This window comes from Miniopterus schreibersii (genome assembly GCF_964146895.1).
Source record: "Miniopterus schreibersii genome assembly, chromosome: 2".
NCBI lineage: Eukaryota > Metazoa > Chordata > Mammalia > Chiroptera > Miniopteridae > Miniopterus > Miniopterus schreibersii.
In genome coordinates this window covers 21183950-21201144 of record NC_138102.1, presented here as the reverse complement: position 1 = coordinate 21201144, position 17195 = coordinate 21183950, and the positions used below count along the sequence as shown (strand labels likewise).

General features: G+C 36.6%; 1 protein-coding gene across 1 annotated transcript in view; it reads right to left on the bottom strand.

Annotated features, from left to right (window-relative positions):
* Positions 1–17195, bottom strand: part of LOC308553632 (disintegrin and metalloproteinase domain-containing protein 5-like) — a 77623-nt gene that overhangs the window by 4442 nt on the left and 55986 nt on the right. The window contains exons 18-24 of the mRNA XM_081129655.1: positions 15536–15629; positions 14748–14940; positions 11963–11998; positions 10019–10105; positions 9293–9404; positions 5655–5805; positions 4501–4551 (exon numbers count right to left, since the gene is read on the bottom strand). Of these exons, the coding sequence (XP_080985781.1) occupies positions 4501–4551; positions 5655–5805; positions 9293–9404; positions 10019–10105; positions 11963–11998; positions 14748–14940; positions 15536–15629 (724 nt within the window). The remainder of the gene's footprint in view (positions 1–4500; positions 4552–5654; positions 5806–9292; positions 9405–10018; positions 10106–11962; positions 11999–14747; positions 14941–15535; positions 15630–17195) is intronic.

Genomic DNA, 17195 nt, shown 5'->3' with positions numbered 1-17195 from the left:
GTTTATAAAAAACCTTCTAACGGACTTTAAGGGAGAGATTGGCAGCAATAGTCATAGTAGGGGACTTTAACACCCCACTGACTTCACTGCATAGGTCTTCCAGACAAAAAATCAACAGGGAAACAGTGACCCTAAATGATACACTAGATCAGATGGATTTAATCGACATTTACAGAACATTCTACCCCAAAGCTGCGGAATATACATTCTTCTCAAGCGCACACGGCACATTCTCAGAGAGACTACATTTTAGGACAAAAAACAAGCCTCTTTAAGTTCAAGAAGACTGAAATCATATCAAGCATCTTCTCAGATCACGATGGCATAAAATTAGAAATCAACTACAATTGCCAGGCCGGGCGTGGCTCAGTGGTTGAGCGTCGACCCAGGATCCAGGCGATCAGGGTTCAATTCCCGGTCAGGGCACATACCAAGATTGTGGGCTCGATCAATGCCTCTCTCATCATTGATGTTTCTGTCTCTCTCTCCCTCTCCTTTCCTCTCTCTGAAATCAATAAAGATAAAAAAAATAAATAAATAAAAAATTTTAAAAAAGAAAAAAAGAAATCAACTACAATAAAAACACTAAAACACATTTAAACACATGGAGACTGAAAAGCATGTTTTTAAACAATGAATGGGTTACCAAAGAGATTAAGAAAGAAATAAAAACCTTCCTGGAAACAAATGAAAATGAACACACAACAACTTCAAATCTATGGGACACAATGAAAGCAGTCCTGAGAGGGAAGATGCTAGCACTACAAGCCTACCTCAAACAACAAGAAAAACTTCTAATAGACTCTTTAACCCTATAACTTAAAAACTTAGAAAGGGAACAACAAGAAAAGCCCAGAGTTAGTAGAAGGAAGGAAATAATACAGTTCAGAGGAGAAATAAATGACATCAAGACCAAAAAATCAATACAAAAGATCAATGAAACCAAGAGCTGGTTCTTTGAAAAGATAAACAAGACTGATGAACCTTTAGCCAGACTCATGAAGAAACAGAGAGACACGACGGAAATAAACAAAATCTGAAATGAAAGAAAGGAAATAGCAACTTACCCAACAGAAATACAAAGGATTGTTATGAACAACTATATTCCACCAAGTTGGACAAACTGGAGGAAATGGACAAATTCCTCGGGAAATGCAACCCTTCAACACTCAATCAGGAAGAGTCAGAAAACCTGAATAGGCCGATAACTGCTGATGAAATTGAAACAGTAATCAAAGGTATCCCAGCACACAAAAGCCCTAGCCTGGATGGCTTCACAGAGGAGTTTTACCAAACATTCAAAGAAAAACTAACACCTATCCTCCTCAAACTCTTTCAAAAAATCCAAGAGGAACGAACACTTCCAAACTCTTTCTAAGAGACCAGCATTAGACTAATTCCAAAACCAGACGCTACAATGAAAGAGAATTACAGTCCAATATCCCTGATGAATACAGATGCTAAAATCATGAAAAAAATATTAGCACATTGGATTCAGCAATATATTAAGAAGATCATACACCATGACCAAGTGGGATTTATTCCAGGGATGCAAGGCTGGTACAATATTCACAAATCAATAAACATGATGCATCACATAAACAAACTGAAAGATAAAAATCACATAATCATATCAATAGATGCAGAAAAAGGATTCGATAAAATCCAACAACATTTTTGATAAAAAATCTCAGCAAAGTGGGAATAGAGGGATCATACCTCAACATAATAAAGGCCATATATGACAAACCTACAGCCAATGTCATAATCAATGGGCAAAAACTAAAACCATTTCCCTAAGAACAGGAACAAGATAGATAGGGGTGTCCACATTCACCACTCTTATTCAACATAGTACTGGAAGTCCTAGCCACAGCGATCAGATAAGAAGAAAACATAAAAGGCATCCAAGTTGGAAAAGAGGAAACAAGATTGTCATTATTTGCAGATGACATGATATTGTACATACAGAATCCTAAAGACTCCACCAAAAAACTACTAGATTTAATAAATGAATTCAGCAAGGTAGCAGGATACAAAATTAATACCCAGAAATCGATGGCATTTTTATACACCAATAATGAACTCTCAGAAACAGAAACTAAAAAAACAATCCCATTTACCAATGCAACTCAAAAAATAAGATATTTAGGAATATACTAAATGAAGATGTAAAAGACCTTTACTCAGAAAACTACAGGACACTGAAAAAAGAAATAGAGGAAGATAGAAACAAATGGAAAAATATACCATGTTCATGGATTGGAAGAATTAACATCATTAAAATGTCCATATTACCCAAAGCAATCTATAAATTCAATGCAATCCCTATTAAAATACCAACAGCATATTTCACAGATCTAGAAAAAACACTTCGAAAATTTATATGGAACCAAAAAACACCCCAAATAGCCATGGCAATCCTGAGAAAGAAGAACAAAGTTGGAGGGATCACAATACCAGATGTCAAGTTATACTACAAAGCCCCTGTAATCAAAACAGCCTGGTACTAGCATAAGAACAGACATATAGATCAGTGGAACAGAACAATAACCCAGAAACTGACCCATGCCGCTATGGTCAATTAATATTTGAAAAAGGAGGCAAGAACACTCAATGGAGTTAAGACAGTCTTTTCAATAGATGGTGTTGGAAAAATTGGACAGATACATGCAAAAAAATGAAACTAGACCACCAACTTACACCATACACAAAAATAAATTCAAACTGGATACAAAGACTTAAATGTAAAGCATGAAACCATAAAAATCCTAGAGGAAAATATAGGCAGTAAAATCTCAGACATCTCTCATAGCAATATGTTTGCTGATACCTCTCCTAGGGCACGAGAAACTAAGGAGAAAATAAACAAATGGGACTGCATCAAAATAAAAAGCTTCTGCACAGCAAAAGAAACCATCAACAAAACGAAAAGGGATCCCACTCTACGGGAGAACATATTTGCCAATGACACATCTGAGAAAGGGTTAATATCCAAAATATATAAAAAGGAAGACAAACAATCCATTTAAAAAATGGGCAAAGGATCTAAATAGATATTTGTAATGGCTAAGAGACATATGAAAAATGCTAAATAGACACTTCGAATGTCCTAAAGAGAGCCTACAAATGGCTAAGAGATATATGAAAAAATGCTCAACATCTCTAATCATCAGAGATGCAAATTAAAACCACAATGAGGAATCACTTCACACCTGTCAGAATGGCTGCCATCAACAAGTCAATGAACTACAAGTGCTGGCGAGGGTGCGGAGAAAAGGGCACCCTGGTACACTGCTGGTGGGAATCTAGACTGGTGCAGCCACTATGGAAAGCAGTATGGAGTTTCCTCAAAAGATTAAATATTGACCTGCCATTTTGACCCAGTGATCCCACTTCTAGGAATATATCCTAAGGAACCCCAAACACCAATCGCAAAGAACTGATGCACCCCTCTGTTCATAGCAGCACAATTTACAATAGCTAAGATCTGGAAACAGCCCAAGTGCCCAACAGTAGCTGAGTGGATAAAAAGCTGTGGGACACATACACCATGGAATACTAAGCAGCTGTAAAGAGGAAAACCTTTTAGCCTTTGACACAGCCTGGAGGGAACTAGAGAGCATTATGCTCAGTGAAATAAGCCACTCAGTGAAAGACAAGTACCAAATGATCTCACTTATATGTGGAATATAATAAACAAAGTGGATCCAGAGACATAGAAGCTTGGAACAAACTGAGGGATCTCAGCGGGAAGGCTGGGAGGGGTGTGTGGGCGGGGAGAGATTAATCAGGGAACTTGTATGTTTACGGGCATAGCCCATGGATGCGGACATTGGTGTGGGGAGGGCATGGGAAAAGAATAAATAAATAATGTGAGGAGACCTTAAAAAACAACAACAACAAAAAAGAGTCTATATGCCTATAAGTAAAAACTGAAATAGTTACGAAACTTTGGAACATGTTGCTAAATAAAATAATGCGTATCAAAAAAATAAAATTGAAATAAAATAAAATAAATGAAATAAAAGTATACTGTACCAGTGTATACTCCCACCTACAATGTGTGAGAGTCCTGGTTGTCTCATCAACCCTTGATGTCAGTCCTTTTAATTAGATCCACTCATAAAAATGTAGGGGACCCTCATATTTATTTTAATTGGTCTTTTCTGATGATTAATGGTGTTGAGCATGTTTTTGTGTTTTAAGACCCTTTGATATTGTCTCCTGTGAAGTGTCTCTTCAAATATTTTGACTACTGGGTTCTCCCAACTTTTGCTAATGATTTGTACGAATTCTCTACATATTCTGAATATGAGTCCTTCATTGGAAATATGTATTGTAAAAGTATTTTCCCACTTTATGACTTCCCTTTTCCCTTTTATAAGGAAGTCCTTTGGGAAGCAAAACATTTTAAATTTTTAAAAATTTTATTGTATGTTTTTATGTATGTTTTGGGCATACAATGCAAAATGATTAATCACACTGTTCTACACTCACCTTACACTTGGGGATAACGTGCTGTTATTGCTGCCTTCTTCTGACACAGACCTGTAAAATTAATAAAACTTATTTTAAAGTGGGGAAATTTTAAAATCTTAATTGACTATTTGAATAAAGGTTTTCAAAGAAAGAGTGATTCATTAAATGAAATTTCTTCTTCTAACAACATAAAATAATACAAACAAAACAGATGCTGTCTCAACATTACAACAAATGCCACTACCAATGTGGTTTGTTGATGAACTCTTATCCTCATCTTACATTTATTCAAGTGTTTATGTTATAAGCCACATTTGCACAGACAGGTCCCCTGATTCTATGTTATCCCTAACACCTCAGGTCAAATTAAGCCAAATAACCCCTAAGTAGTAGTCAAAAATTTTGGTTAAATTTTCTATATGTTTGTACATATTTTTTTCTTCCTCTCATAACACATTCTTCATGTACACTCCTCCTATCAATTTTTGAAAGGCAAAAGTAGAGGTAAATACTTCTGTGGGAAAATACAGTAAATTATTAATAAAGGTCTCAATAATGACATTTAAATATTTGGGTAACGCAGCTAGCAGAGTTGTCCGGCGGTAGCCTGCTGGGCTCATAAATATTTGTATAACTGATTACAGGTAATATGGTGATTTCACTTATTAACCTGGTGTATCCAAAATTTTATGCTACATTGGAAAGCTATTATTATCTCCCATTTTATTGTTATGGAGAATAATTTTAAGAGCATAAAGACATCATAGCTTTTACATGCAGGTTCATAGATATCTCTAGTTGAAAGAGGTGCTCTAATAATGTTGTTTACCACTGGTCTGAGACTTCGTATCTAAAACATTTGTGTTTTCAAAGTTCCCTTGAAATGCAGCATCACCTAGTCTCATGAAGCCCATCGACAATAAAACTATTTCGACAGGTCAGTGGACCTAGGAGATTGAATAAAGCACAATATTCAAGGCACCCATATGTCCTTTTAAAGTGATTCTCGAGGTAAAATGAGTAAAATTAGAAAAAACATGGACGATACCAAACCTGTTTGAAATATATCCCTGGGCCTCCCCCACATTGCTTTACCTATAGTCTTAGATTACTCCTGATGAAATTTGAATACTTTTTTCTTGGCTTTTCTAATAAGAGTTTTATATATATACCTCTCACTTCCAGTTTCATCTCTGTAGCATAGCTCTCTTATTTTATCCTGCTTTATTAAAACAGCAGCAATAATGATAAGCAAAGGTAAAGAAATGTAGAAAATCAGTTGAATTTGGCGTTTCGGAGATCTTTGGATGGAGAAACTTTTACCTAAAACAGAAAATGCCCATTTCAAATTATGTCAGAGATTTTGTTAACCAAATGAAAAGGTGAAAAGAGTATCATTACCAACACTATTCCCAAACATTAAACATTTTATACATATATAATAAAATCCAAAAAAGTCAAATGTACAAAATGAGATGTTACTAGTGCTTTACTAATGATTTTGCATTTTCCACCTTCTACCATATGGTGATATTTTTGGCTGAAGGTAACGTCCTTTCATGAAGCACATGCTTAATACTTGCAAACACTTTTTCAATTCTGTTCTGATACAGCTTCTCCGAAATTCAAATGTGCATACTACAGAGATTATTGGGATTATACCTAAATGTAAGAATTAAACCTGGGTAATGTGGCATTTAACTTCTCTTATATTACTCCAATTATTTTCTAAAAATTAAAAATTAGTAGTCACTAAATAACTTAGCTATTTAACTAAGTTGTTTAGTCAAATATGTAGCAGTAGAAAATACAATCTCCGTAGGATTATTTTATCGAATGCATGACCAAGCCTGATGTTAACCCATTATTGACTAACTAGTGCTAATATCTACACTGTTCTCATCAGTTCTTATTCATTCTCAACTGAGAATGTGGCTCCTCAGGTTCCACTTCATTGTATATATTAGCCACCTTTCTGGATTTATACTGTTCAGTTCACTGGATTTATCAAGTTCAGTTCACTTTCTCCATAGTTTCTTGGCCTGCCTCCTTGTATGAGATACAGAATACTGTTCTATCTCTTCTTTGCCAATTGGAACAAAAGAGGAGGTGACAGGCAGAGAAGCCACTCTCCAACCACACTTATCTATGACCATGGAGTCTCAATATACTCCTATTATTCCTGCCCCGGAGTTTCTGCCTTTTTCCCATAATGTTTTTCAAGTGAGGTCAAGGTAGAAAGTTCAACACTTTGTCTGTCTGCTTCGTGCATGTGATTGGGGTTCCCAGTATTATTAGGATAAGGATATTATATTTGTAATCAGAAAGCCACTGAATGAGATGAAGAGATCAGCCTCTCTGGCTATATGCTGCAGATTGATTTCTCAACCCCTTGTATAATCTTTTGGGTAATCAATGACACTGCATGAGTTATTTGAAAAGAATGTAATATATTCCCAGGTGGGCTCAGAAGCATGAGTAGGATTTCCAGGAACCAGTAAAATTGGTCTTACTTTTTCCCCCTATACTACTATCTAGTTTTAACAAGCACTACTAATAACAGCCAAGAAAGAATATTTTCTATTAACTCTCCTTTCACGTTGGTGTTCTTCATTTAATTAATTACTCTGGGTCTCCATTTTCCACTGGTCAAAACTAGTCCCCAGTAATCTGCCTCAAAGCTCTTCTACTTCATTCCAAAGATGCTTTCGGGAATCATCCAGGCATTTAACTATTCATGGCTTTTCCCCTCCTCCCTTTTATTACCCCAAACTGTTTTAGCCTTTATTACTAAAGGGTTTAATTGTCAAATAACACTCCCCAAAACACAGATCTTACCCACAACAAACATTATAGTCAAACATCAGGTACGTAAAAAAAAGATTTTCTCCCGGAGGAGCCTGAATCCATCAGCTGCATCTCTCAAAGATGTCCCTTAGTTGTTTTTTTCCCCCCCAGACATTCAAGCTGACTCCAGAAAAAAAAAAGATGAAAGTTTTAAGTAAAGTAAAAACAATATTGCTCATAATGGAAGCTATCTCAGTTTCTGTACTGTTAAAAACACAGCTTACATGATTATCTAGTTTCTCCAATTAACTATTCGGTCATAAATCAATACATTTCAAGTTTATAAAAATAATCTATGTATACAGAGAAGTACACCCTGCCAAAAAATACTCTTGATGTGGGTGGTAGTTAATTTTATGTGTCATCTTGATTGGGCCATGTGCCCAGATATTTAATTAATTATTATTCTGGGGGTTTCTATGAGGGTGTTTGATATGACATTAACATTTACATCAGTAGACTGAGTAAAGAAGATTGCCTTCTCTAATATGAGTAGGCCTCATCCAATCATCTATAGGTCTTAATAAAACAAAAACACTGACCTTCTTGAGAATAAGAAAGGGTTCTCCCTGACAGAGGAAACTGAACTTAGACATTGGCTTTTCCTGGGTTTCAAGCCTACCAGCCTTTCGACTGGAACTATACCATCAGCTCTCCTAAGGCTAAAGGTGTGTCAGCTTACCCTGCACATCTTCGGACTTTTCAGCCTCCATAAACATGAGCCGATTCTTTAGAGTCAATCAATCAATTGCTCTCTCTCTCCCTCTCTTTTTCTCTCTCCATACACACACACACACACACACACACACACACACACACACACACACACATCCTATCCATCCACTTTTTATGGAGAATCATGACTGATACAGATTTTGGTACTGAAAATTAGGGTGCTGCTGTAACAACTGCCTAAAAGTGTGAAAATAACTTTGGAACTGAGAAATGGTAGAGGCTGGAGGAATTCTGAGGCGCATTTTAGAAAACCTAGATTACTGTGAAGGTAAAATTATGAAAATATGTAATTTCAAATAAGTATCTATTTTTCACATATTTATGATAAAATAACATATGTGTACAATTATATGTTACATGTTAAATTATCATGCTTTTATTTTGGTATGATACACAGTCTGATACAGCTTTGTGTTAGTTCTCTATAAAGTGGGTCACCCTAGGTATGACTACCCCCTAGTATCTAAGCTACAGATTAGACTGCCCAGGAGATTCATTATTTATTTACCTCCAGAGGAAAGGGAGTAAGGGTGGACAAGCCCTCTTCTGCACCCAGATTATTTTAGGTGGGCTCCCATACATTCTGAAACAGGGAGTATCCCCGAGTTGTACTCAGTCTCATCCAGGCCTCCTTGATTTCAAAACAGTGCTCAGGAAACCCAGGGAAAGGGAGCAGGGAATGCCAAAAGATTAAACTGGAACCCTTATAATTCAGGAAAAAGGAATAAAACACAGCCTGAAAGATTCTAGTGGAATTAACATAGCAATGAGTACTAACACTCTTTTAGACCAGAAATATATAAAACAATCCAAAGTGATCAACCTAAATTAACTAGTGAAACTAATGCACTGGAATTTCTACTTTTAAAAGTGCCTAATATTGGGTATACTTTATGTCAGTAAACAATGTTAATGTTGATATAGGAAAAGGAGTACAAACTTACACAGTCCAAGATGTTTTTAACCTTACAATTAAAATAAAACTGTTTTTTGGCTTTAGTTCTCTGGTAATATAGCTTGTAATCGATACTTTAATTTATTCTCTTGCATATTATCTTTCTACATTTTATTTAAAATTTTTTATGTTGACAGAATTGCAGGTGCCCCCCCTCCCCCTTTGCTCACCTCCACCCACCCCCTTTGCTCACCTCCACCCACTTGGCCTTTACCACACAACTGTCCATGTCCAAGGCATATGCATATATATTTCTTAGCTAAAGACACTAACCTGTTTCAGATATGTGCCCATCATCCACACTTCCAAATGCTTTTGGCTTTGGACTGCAACTAGGAGGAGTAAACCCAGCTTTACAATGGCAATGGTTAAAATTGTTGCAAAACTAGAATAATCAGAAAATAGAACAATTTTTTATGTACAAGGCTGTTTTACAATCGAGACCCATGAACATTCTATACTTATTTAACAGATAATTTATTCCAGAGAAGTTATCCCTTCTAGAAAATTTATATTAAATAGACAAATTCAATAAATTTTCACAAATTTTCTCTTGAAATTGTCTATACCTTAAAAATTGCATCTAGTTTCTTTTACCAAATCAATTTTTTTTTATTTTTTTAACTCTCCACACAGCAAAACCCAAATATTGGCAATTACTAGTAAATATACCAGTATCTGCCTTCTCTCTATAAAAATAAAATGATTTTGGTTATATGGTAACACCTGCTGCTTATAGCATATCCACCTCACATATTTACCAAACATTTTCTACATCCAGAATCATCTTAAATGTTTCTACTTTATCTTCTCTAATAAATAGTTTGGCCAGGTTTCTTAGAAAAATAATGCTAAAGCTATAAATTATAGACTGTTAAATGACACCAAGTAGTATAAAAATGATTTAAGAAATCATTCAAGTGATTTGTAAACTGCCAAACTGTTTATTGAATTTTCAAAACATGTTATTTAAAATGAAAATTGAAATTAATTACTTACTCCATTGTTCTGACAATCTCTAGTATTGTTGCAGAGAGTATCATTGATCAGGTATTTAATCTCTTTACATGAAAAATTGAAACAATACTAAAACAAATCAAAAGGAAATGAAAAATGATGTCAGTCAATCAGATTGTGTGCATTGATAATACGGATGAAAAACTGAAGAAAATTCCAGAATTCATATTACTGAGGATTGGCATAAAAATAATAAAATAGAGTAATTGTGAGTACATTGAAATAAATGTGAAATAAACTATGTACCTTCAGACTATAAAGATGTAATCATAAGTAAGAAGCTGGAAGTTTTATTTTCTTACCATCTAGCACCAAAAGTCCTCTTAGAAAGATATATTTCAGAAAAATTACTTGATTAGTTCCTGGAATTCAAGAATTCACTGAGAAGCATTTTTTAAATGCTTATGCCTGGGCTCCACCTGAGACCATTATATCAACATCCCTGGGGGCAGGGTTCAGGCAATTATTGTGAACAGTCAGGGTTGAGTAAGTACTAAGTGGTGGGAGATTGAGGTCTTAAAAATATTGGTATAAGGATACTCTCACAACCACATCAAAATTACAACTAAACTACATAACAACCATCATTCCGAACCACCTGAAATCTAGCTGAATGGAAGTCCTACAACTAGGGATTTAACGAAGTAGCCACATCAAGACTGGAAGGAGGGGCAGAGACCGGGATTGGGCTGGTCTCACACCCATGTGTGGCAAATAAAAATCGGGAGAGATTTCTCACCTGTGGAGGTCACCCCTGAAGAGCAAGGGGTCCCAGCCCCACACCAGGCCTCCCAGCCCAGGGTTCCAGTGCCAAGAGGAGAGGTCCCCATAGCTTCTGGCTGTCAAAACCAGTGGTGAGTGTGGCTGAATGAGATGGAGGGGCTGCTGGAGTCCCAGGCAGTTTCCCTTAAAGGGGCCAAACATGATCTTACTCAGACTCACTCCCTCGGAACTCTAGCCCTGGGACAGCAGCTTAAAAGGAACCAAAGACATACAGGCAGGGACTGCACTGTCTGGCATCAGGGCAAGAGCGAGGGTGGAGGGAAGCTTATTGCCAGACAAAATTGGTAGTAGAGGCCATTGCTCCTTTTCTGAGACAGCCTTCCCTCTCCCCACCAAAGAGCAGGCAGGTAGGTGCCATATCTGAGTCTCCATCAACCTGTCTCACTCTGTTCACCCTACCCTGGTGATTCCCTGAGACCCCGCCCCACCCAACTTGCTAGTCCCCCTAAGCTGTTTCCAGTGGCTTTCCCATACATATGGCCTGTCACAGCTCATGCTTCAGAATTTCCTAAAATCTCTCAAACAAGTAGTATCTGGCCTCTCTGTACCCTGTACCTCTTCCTGAGTGGCTCCAGGCTCGGCACTAGCAGCAGCCAGCCTTGGTTCACATCTTGGCCTCTCCTGGGCACCTCTAGGCCCAGCACAAGTAGCAGCCACCTGCAGATCACTCTGTAGTTCATGCCAGGTATCCTCAGGCAGAGCACAGACAGTGGCTGACCCAGTGCACCCAGTAAATAGCTTCAGACCATGCCGATTATAACCCTAGCACCTCCACAAGCAGACTCCATGAGCACCAAAGCCCCACCTAAACAAGTTCTGCTCTGTACGATCACCTCCTCACAGCAGCTCATCTTCTGTAGTCACAGCTGGTCTTCACAGCCCACCAGCCTGGGAGGTCAACCCCACCCAGTGACATGCCAACAGCAATCAAGGCTCAACTACAATAGTATAGTGCTCACAGTCCACACAGGGGTGTACCTGGAGTGCCTAGCTTGGGTGACTGGGGAAGCTGCACCACTGGCCCTTCAGGACACCTACTATACAAGGCCACTCTACCAAGTCTAGAAAACATAACAGCTCTACCTAATACATAAAAACAAGCATAGGGAAGCAGCCAAAATGTGGAAACAAAGAAAAACTTACCAAATGAAAGAACAGGAGAAGTCTCCAAAAGAAGAACTAAATGAAATGGAAGCAAGCAAACTATCAGATACAGAGTTCAAAACAATGGTTATAGGGATGCTCAAGAAACTTAGTGAGAACTTCAATAGCAGGAAAAACAGGTAGAAACCATAAAAAAGAATCAGTCAGGAATGAAGGATACACTAACTGAAATGAAGAATAATTTACAAGGAATCAACAGTAGAGTAGATGACGCTGAGAATCAAATCAGCAATTTGAAACACAACGAAGCAAAAAACACCCAATCAGAAGGGCAAAAAGAAAAAAGAATCCAAATTTAAAAAAAGAGGATAGTGCAGAAAGCCTCTGGGACAACAATTCCAATATTTGCACCATGGTGGGTGCCAGAAGGAGGAGAGCAAGAAATTGAAAACGTATTTGAAAAAATGTTTTAAAATATGTTTTCACTGATTTTAGAGAAAGAAGATGGGGGAGAGAGAGAGAGAAACATCGATGAGGGAGAAAAATTGTACAGCTGCCTCCCACACACCACTAACTGGGGATTGAGCCCACAGCCCCGGGCATGTGCCCTGACCAACCAGTGACTATTGGCACATGGGATGACACCCAACCAACTGAGCCACATTGGCCAGGGTGAGCATCTTTCATATGCCTATTGGCCATATGCATTTCCTCCTCAGAGAAGGGTCTATTCAGGTACTTTGCCCATTCTTTAAATGGTTTGATTTTTTGATGATGAGTTTTAGAAGTTCTTTATAATTTTGGATATTAATCCTTATCAGATGTATCATTGGCTAATACGTTTTCCTGTTCAGGGGGTTGTCTTCTCATTTTTTTGGCAATGTCCTTTGTTGTGCAAACCTTTTTAATTTGATGCAGTACCATTTATTTATTTGTTTGTTTGTTTGATTTACCTTACCCAAGGAAACATATCAGAAAAAAAATATTGCTACAAGAAATGTCTGAGATGTTACTGCCTATGTTTTCTTCCAGGATTTTTTTATAGTTTAGAGTCTAATTCTGAAGTCTAAAATCCATTTTGAGTTTATTCTTGTGTGGTGTAAGGTCTATTTTCATTTTTTTGCATATATCTGTCCAAGATTCCCAAAACTATTTACTGAAGACACTGTTTTAAACCTTAAACTTTTTTTACATTTCACATCTGAAAAACTAAACTAAAATAACATGAACAAGGATGGGGGGAAATCCCATGGCCTATTGTTTTTCAAATGAATGATCTAAACCACACTGGGGGGGGGGGAATAAATTAACCCAAGTAACTCTTGAATAAAATATGTTTATACATTCAGGTTAAAGACAAAATAACTAAAAACAAATATTGAATCCTAATTAGTATTTTATCACAGTAGAATGAGTTTAGCCATTCTAAAACAACTTAATGGGTATTCTAGATGCATTCTAGGATGGCACAATATAGATGTGAATAAAGGAACAAAGTGTGTCAGTGTTAGAGGTAACAGTTAAATATATGAAAAGGTAGGAGGCTAGAATGAATCTTATATTATGCGTTCAATTTGAGAACATAATTTTTATCTCATAGTTTTTAATGTAGATATATAGATATATATATGACTATATATACATACATATATGCATATATACATTTACATGAATATATACATGGATATTATATAGATATATATTTCCTAGATCTGTCTGCTGATGGGGCTAGACCAGTGAAACTCCGGTAGCAAAAATCACAATTAGTACCTAGATCTTGGTTTCTAACTACCCTTTCTCATTAAAATGAACCAGGGCTCCTGGGAGAATGGCAAATTCTGGGAATCAGGGCAGGAAACATACAAAATGAACCTAAAACAGCTTGTGATTCCAGAAAGTAAGGAAGCACTCAAAAAGAAAACAAAAATCCCACAATGATTAAGAGTATGTCAAAGCGACACAGGAGCCAACTGAAATGGCCAAAGCTAGAACAATATGAACAATGAAATTAAGTCATACTGGATAATAACCCAAGCTGTAACATAAATATCCACTGAGTCCATACTGTCAAAAATATATGATTGAATAAATAGAGAATAGACAAAACTGTGCAGAATTCAAAATGATTTAAGTACATCCTGAGCTCACAAGAAGGTGGAATATAACTTACTACTCCTTAAGTGTGGGCTATGCATAGTAACCTCTTTCAATATAGAAAGGGAAAATGAAAAATAATTTACAGTGAGAAATCTGGAAAACATTACCATACTCAGATGATCAAAGTTAACATCAATAAGTATGTACACTTGATATGATACAATGAACCGGTACTTTACCTCTGTAGTCTTCCCACGAAGGAGAAGGGGAAAAGGAAATTCTAAGAAACTGTCACTGTCCAGAGGAGCCTAAGTATACACAACTAATAAATGCAAAGTGGTACCCTGGGTTGAATCCTAGAAAAGGACATTAAGTGAAAGCTAAGGAAATCTGAATGAACTATTAAATTTAGTTAATAATAATGTATCAACATTGGTTTATTGATTATGACAAATTATCACACTCGTGCTAGATGTTAATAGAGGGCACTGGATGTGTTGCTTAGGGGTAAAGATGGGCAAGTGGGCAAGAGGAAAGGGGTATGTTCTAAAATTTGATGTGCTGATGGTTGTGCAACTCTATAAATTAATCAAAAGCAATAAACTGCACACTTACCATAGCTGATATGTAAACGATACCTCTATCAGATTGTTTTAAAATGCATTGGTTGGTATTGTATTATCATAAGAGATGTTGAAAACACTTGTAATTTTGTAGTTCTAATTACCATTTCAGGACCACAGGCTGTGCCATCTTCTACAAACGTGTCATCCCTCTCCCCCGGTTGATCTTTGTCCGTTTCTCGATATGTAGATACACATATTTCGTCGTGTATATGTGCATAAATCACAGATAAATTTGTACGTGATACTAATTTTTTATGTGGCCAGGAACAAACTAATTTTCCACACAGAAGATCACTAGAAGCATACAGCAGAAAAAAAATTCTCTTATTATTAACATAGATTGCTGATATAGCTAAGTTAAAAAGGTATTTTACTAACTTAAATCCAGGTTTCAAGAATTTTCTCAGTAAGTTTCCTGAGCACACTGACTTATGTATAATGTGGCTCTTTTTGTTTTGTGAGGCAATGTGGCAAGGGAAAAAATTAATGATTTTTGCAATCTGTTGGCCCTGATCTCTCCTATATTAGCTTCTGATATTTAAGCAAATGGTTGCTGGTCTTCAATTTTTTTCATTAGTAAAATAGGATAACTCTTACTATAATCGTTTGATGAATTAAATTTACTTATAATATATATAATGTATGTAAACTACATAAGACAATATCTAGCTCATCACAATAATAAATAGAGGCAATTTTTATGGTCATTGTTGTAACGTTATAGGCGCATTTTATTTGTAGGCAATGGGTAATAATGCTGTTCTCAGATCATGAAAGAAAGAAAACCTGGTATAAAATACCACTTTAGTGTGTACATAATAATATATTCTAGGATCTTAGCAACATATAACCTACATTTTAAAAAAATTAGAATTGTGTAAATACATACGGAGCTGAACAACCCCTGTTGTTGCCACATTGTCCATATCTATCTCCATGTGTATTTATTTCATCATAACAAGAAAATGAAGCACCTGTAGAATCTAAAAGAAAAAAATAAGTAAATTATAATACATAATTCCAATTATCATTAAGGAAATAATAAACATTATGAGGAAATTATAATGTGATTACCTAGGGAGGTTTATAATTTACCTAGCATTAAATAGTGGCTGGGGGTAGATATATAATTAAAAGGAGATTCCCCTCATTTTAAGTTTGCTGGGCTTTCTTCTTTATGAAACAGAGATAAACAGCAACATTATTCAAATGGCTCTATATTGTTAAAAGAATAAGCAACACTCTCTATTTCTGCTAAATTGTTTACTCTCCTCCCTTCATTCCGTACCCAATGTGAAAACAGAGTTTGCTCTTATTTCAAACAGAACAGGAGAAATAGTATCTATAGTAAAATACTGGTAAGAAGCCCAAAGATCTCTTATTCCACACGAGATGCCTCATCTCTGCTCCCAACCATCCTAACAATCACTAAGTGAGAATTGTTGAATTTTCAAATTAGGAAGGATGTCAGTGTTATCTCCTTCAGCCCTCTTATATATGTGGTTATGTCTAATTTAAAAACTGTGAACAATTCAAATGTATGTAACAGCTGCCTCATCACTCAGACCTGGTGATTTAGAGGTGGGTTGGGCTGATCATGCTAACCCACCTATAATAGGAACAGATCTTTTACTGAAACCACTATTAACTGAACAGGGAGCTCTCTTCGGCAATTTCACGTTCTTTCATAGGTGGAGAACATTATAAATTTTACTCTCTCTCCTGAAAGACATAATCCATACATACATAGGATGCTACTAAACAGTCAAAATAGCAGAATCCACCATAATCAGCCTTTTCTCTTTTGAAAAAACCTACTTTTTAAAAAATTTTTTCTTTGTTAACCCATATCAGAAGTTATTTTTTCCAGTGACCTTTTAGAGAGAGTGGAAGGGAGGGAGGGAGAGGGAGAAAGAGAGAAACATCGATGTGAGAGAGATACATTGATTGGTTGCTTCCCACATGAACCCTCACCAGGGCAGGGCTCGATCCTGCAACTCAGGTACATGCCCTAGACTGGGAATCAAACTGGTGACCCTTCCGTGCATGGGCTGACACTCTAACCACTGAGAAACACCAGCCAATGCAAGACCTACTCTTAACTCACCCAGTAAGAAATTAGTTTCTGTTTGCTTTGCTCTAATCAAAATAATGCTCTGATTAAATCTACTTTAAATTGGGCAATTCTCCAAAATTCTTTTTTTTTTTTTTTTAAATATCTTTACTGGTTTCAGAGGGAGGAAGGGAGAGGGAGAGAGAGATAGAAACATCAATGATGAGAGAGTCATTGATCGGCTGCCTCCTGCACACCTCCGACTGGGAATTGAGCCCACAACCCGGGCATGTGCCCTGACCGGGAATCGAACCATAATCTGAATCCTAGGTCGATGCTCAACTGCTGAGCCACACTCAGCTGGGTCCAAACTCTATACAGGGCCAAGACTGGGATGGTGGAATATTTAAGGGGGTAAAAACTCAATAATTCAATAATATTGTAATGCATTAAAAAAAAAAATCAAACTTCATTGCAAGGAAAATCTATGATGAAC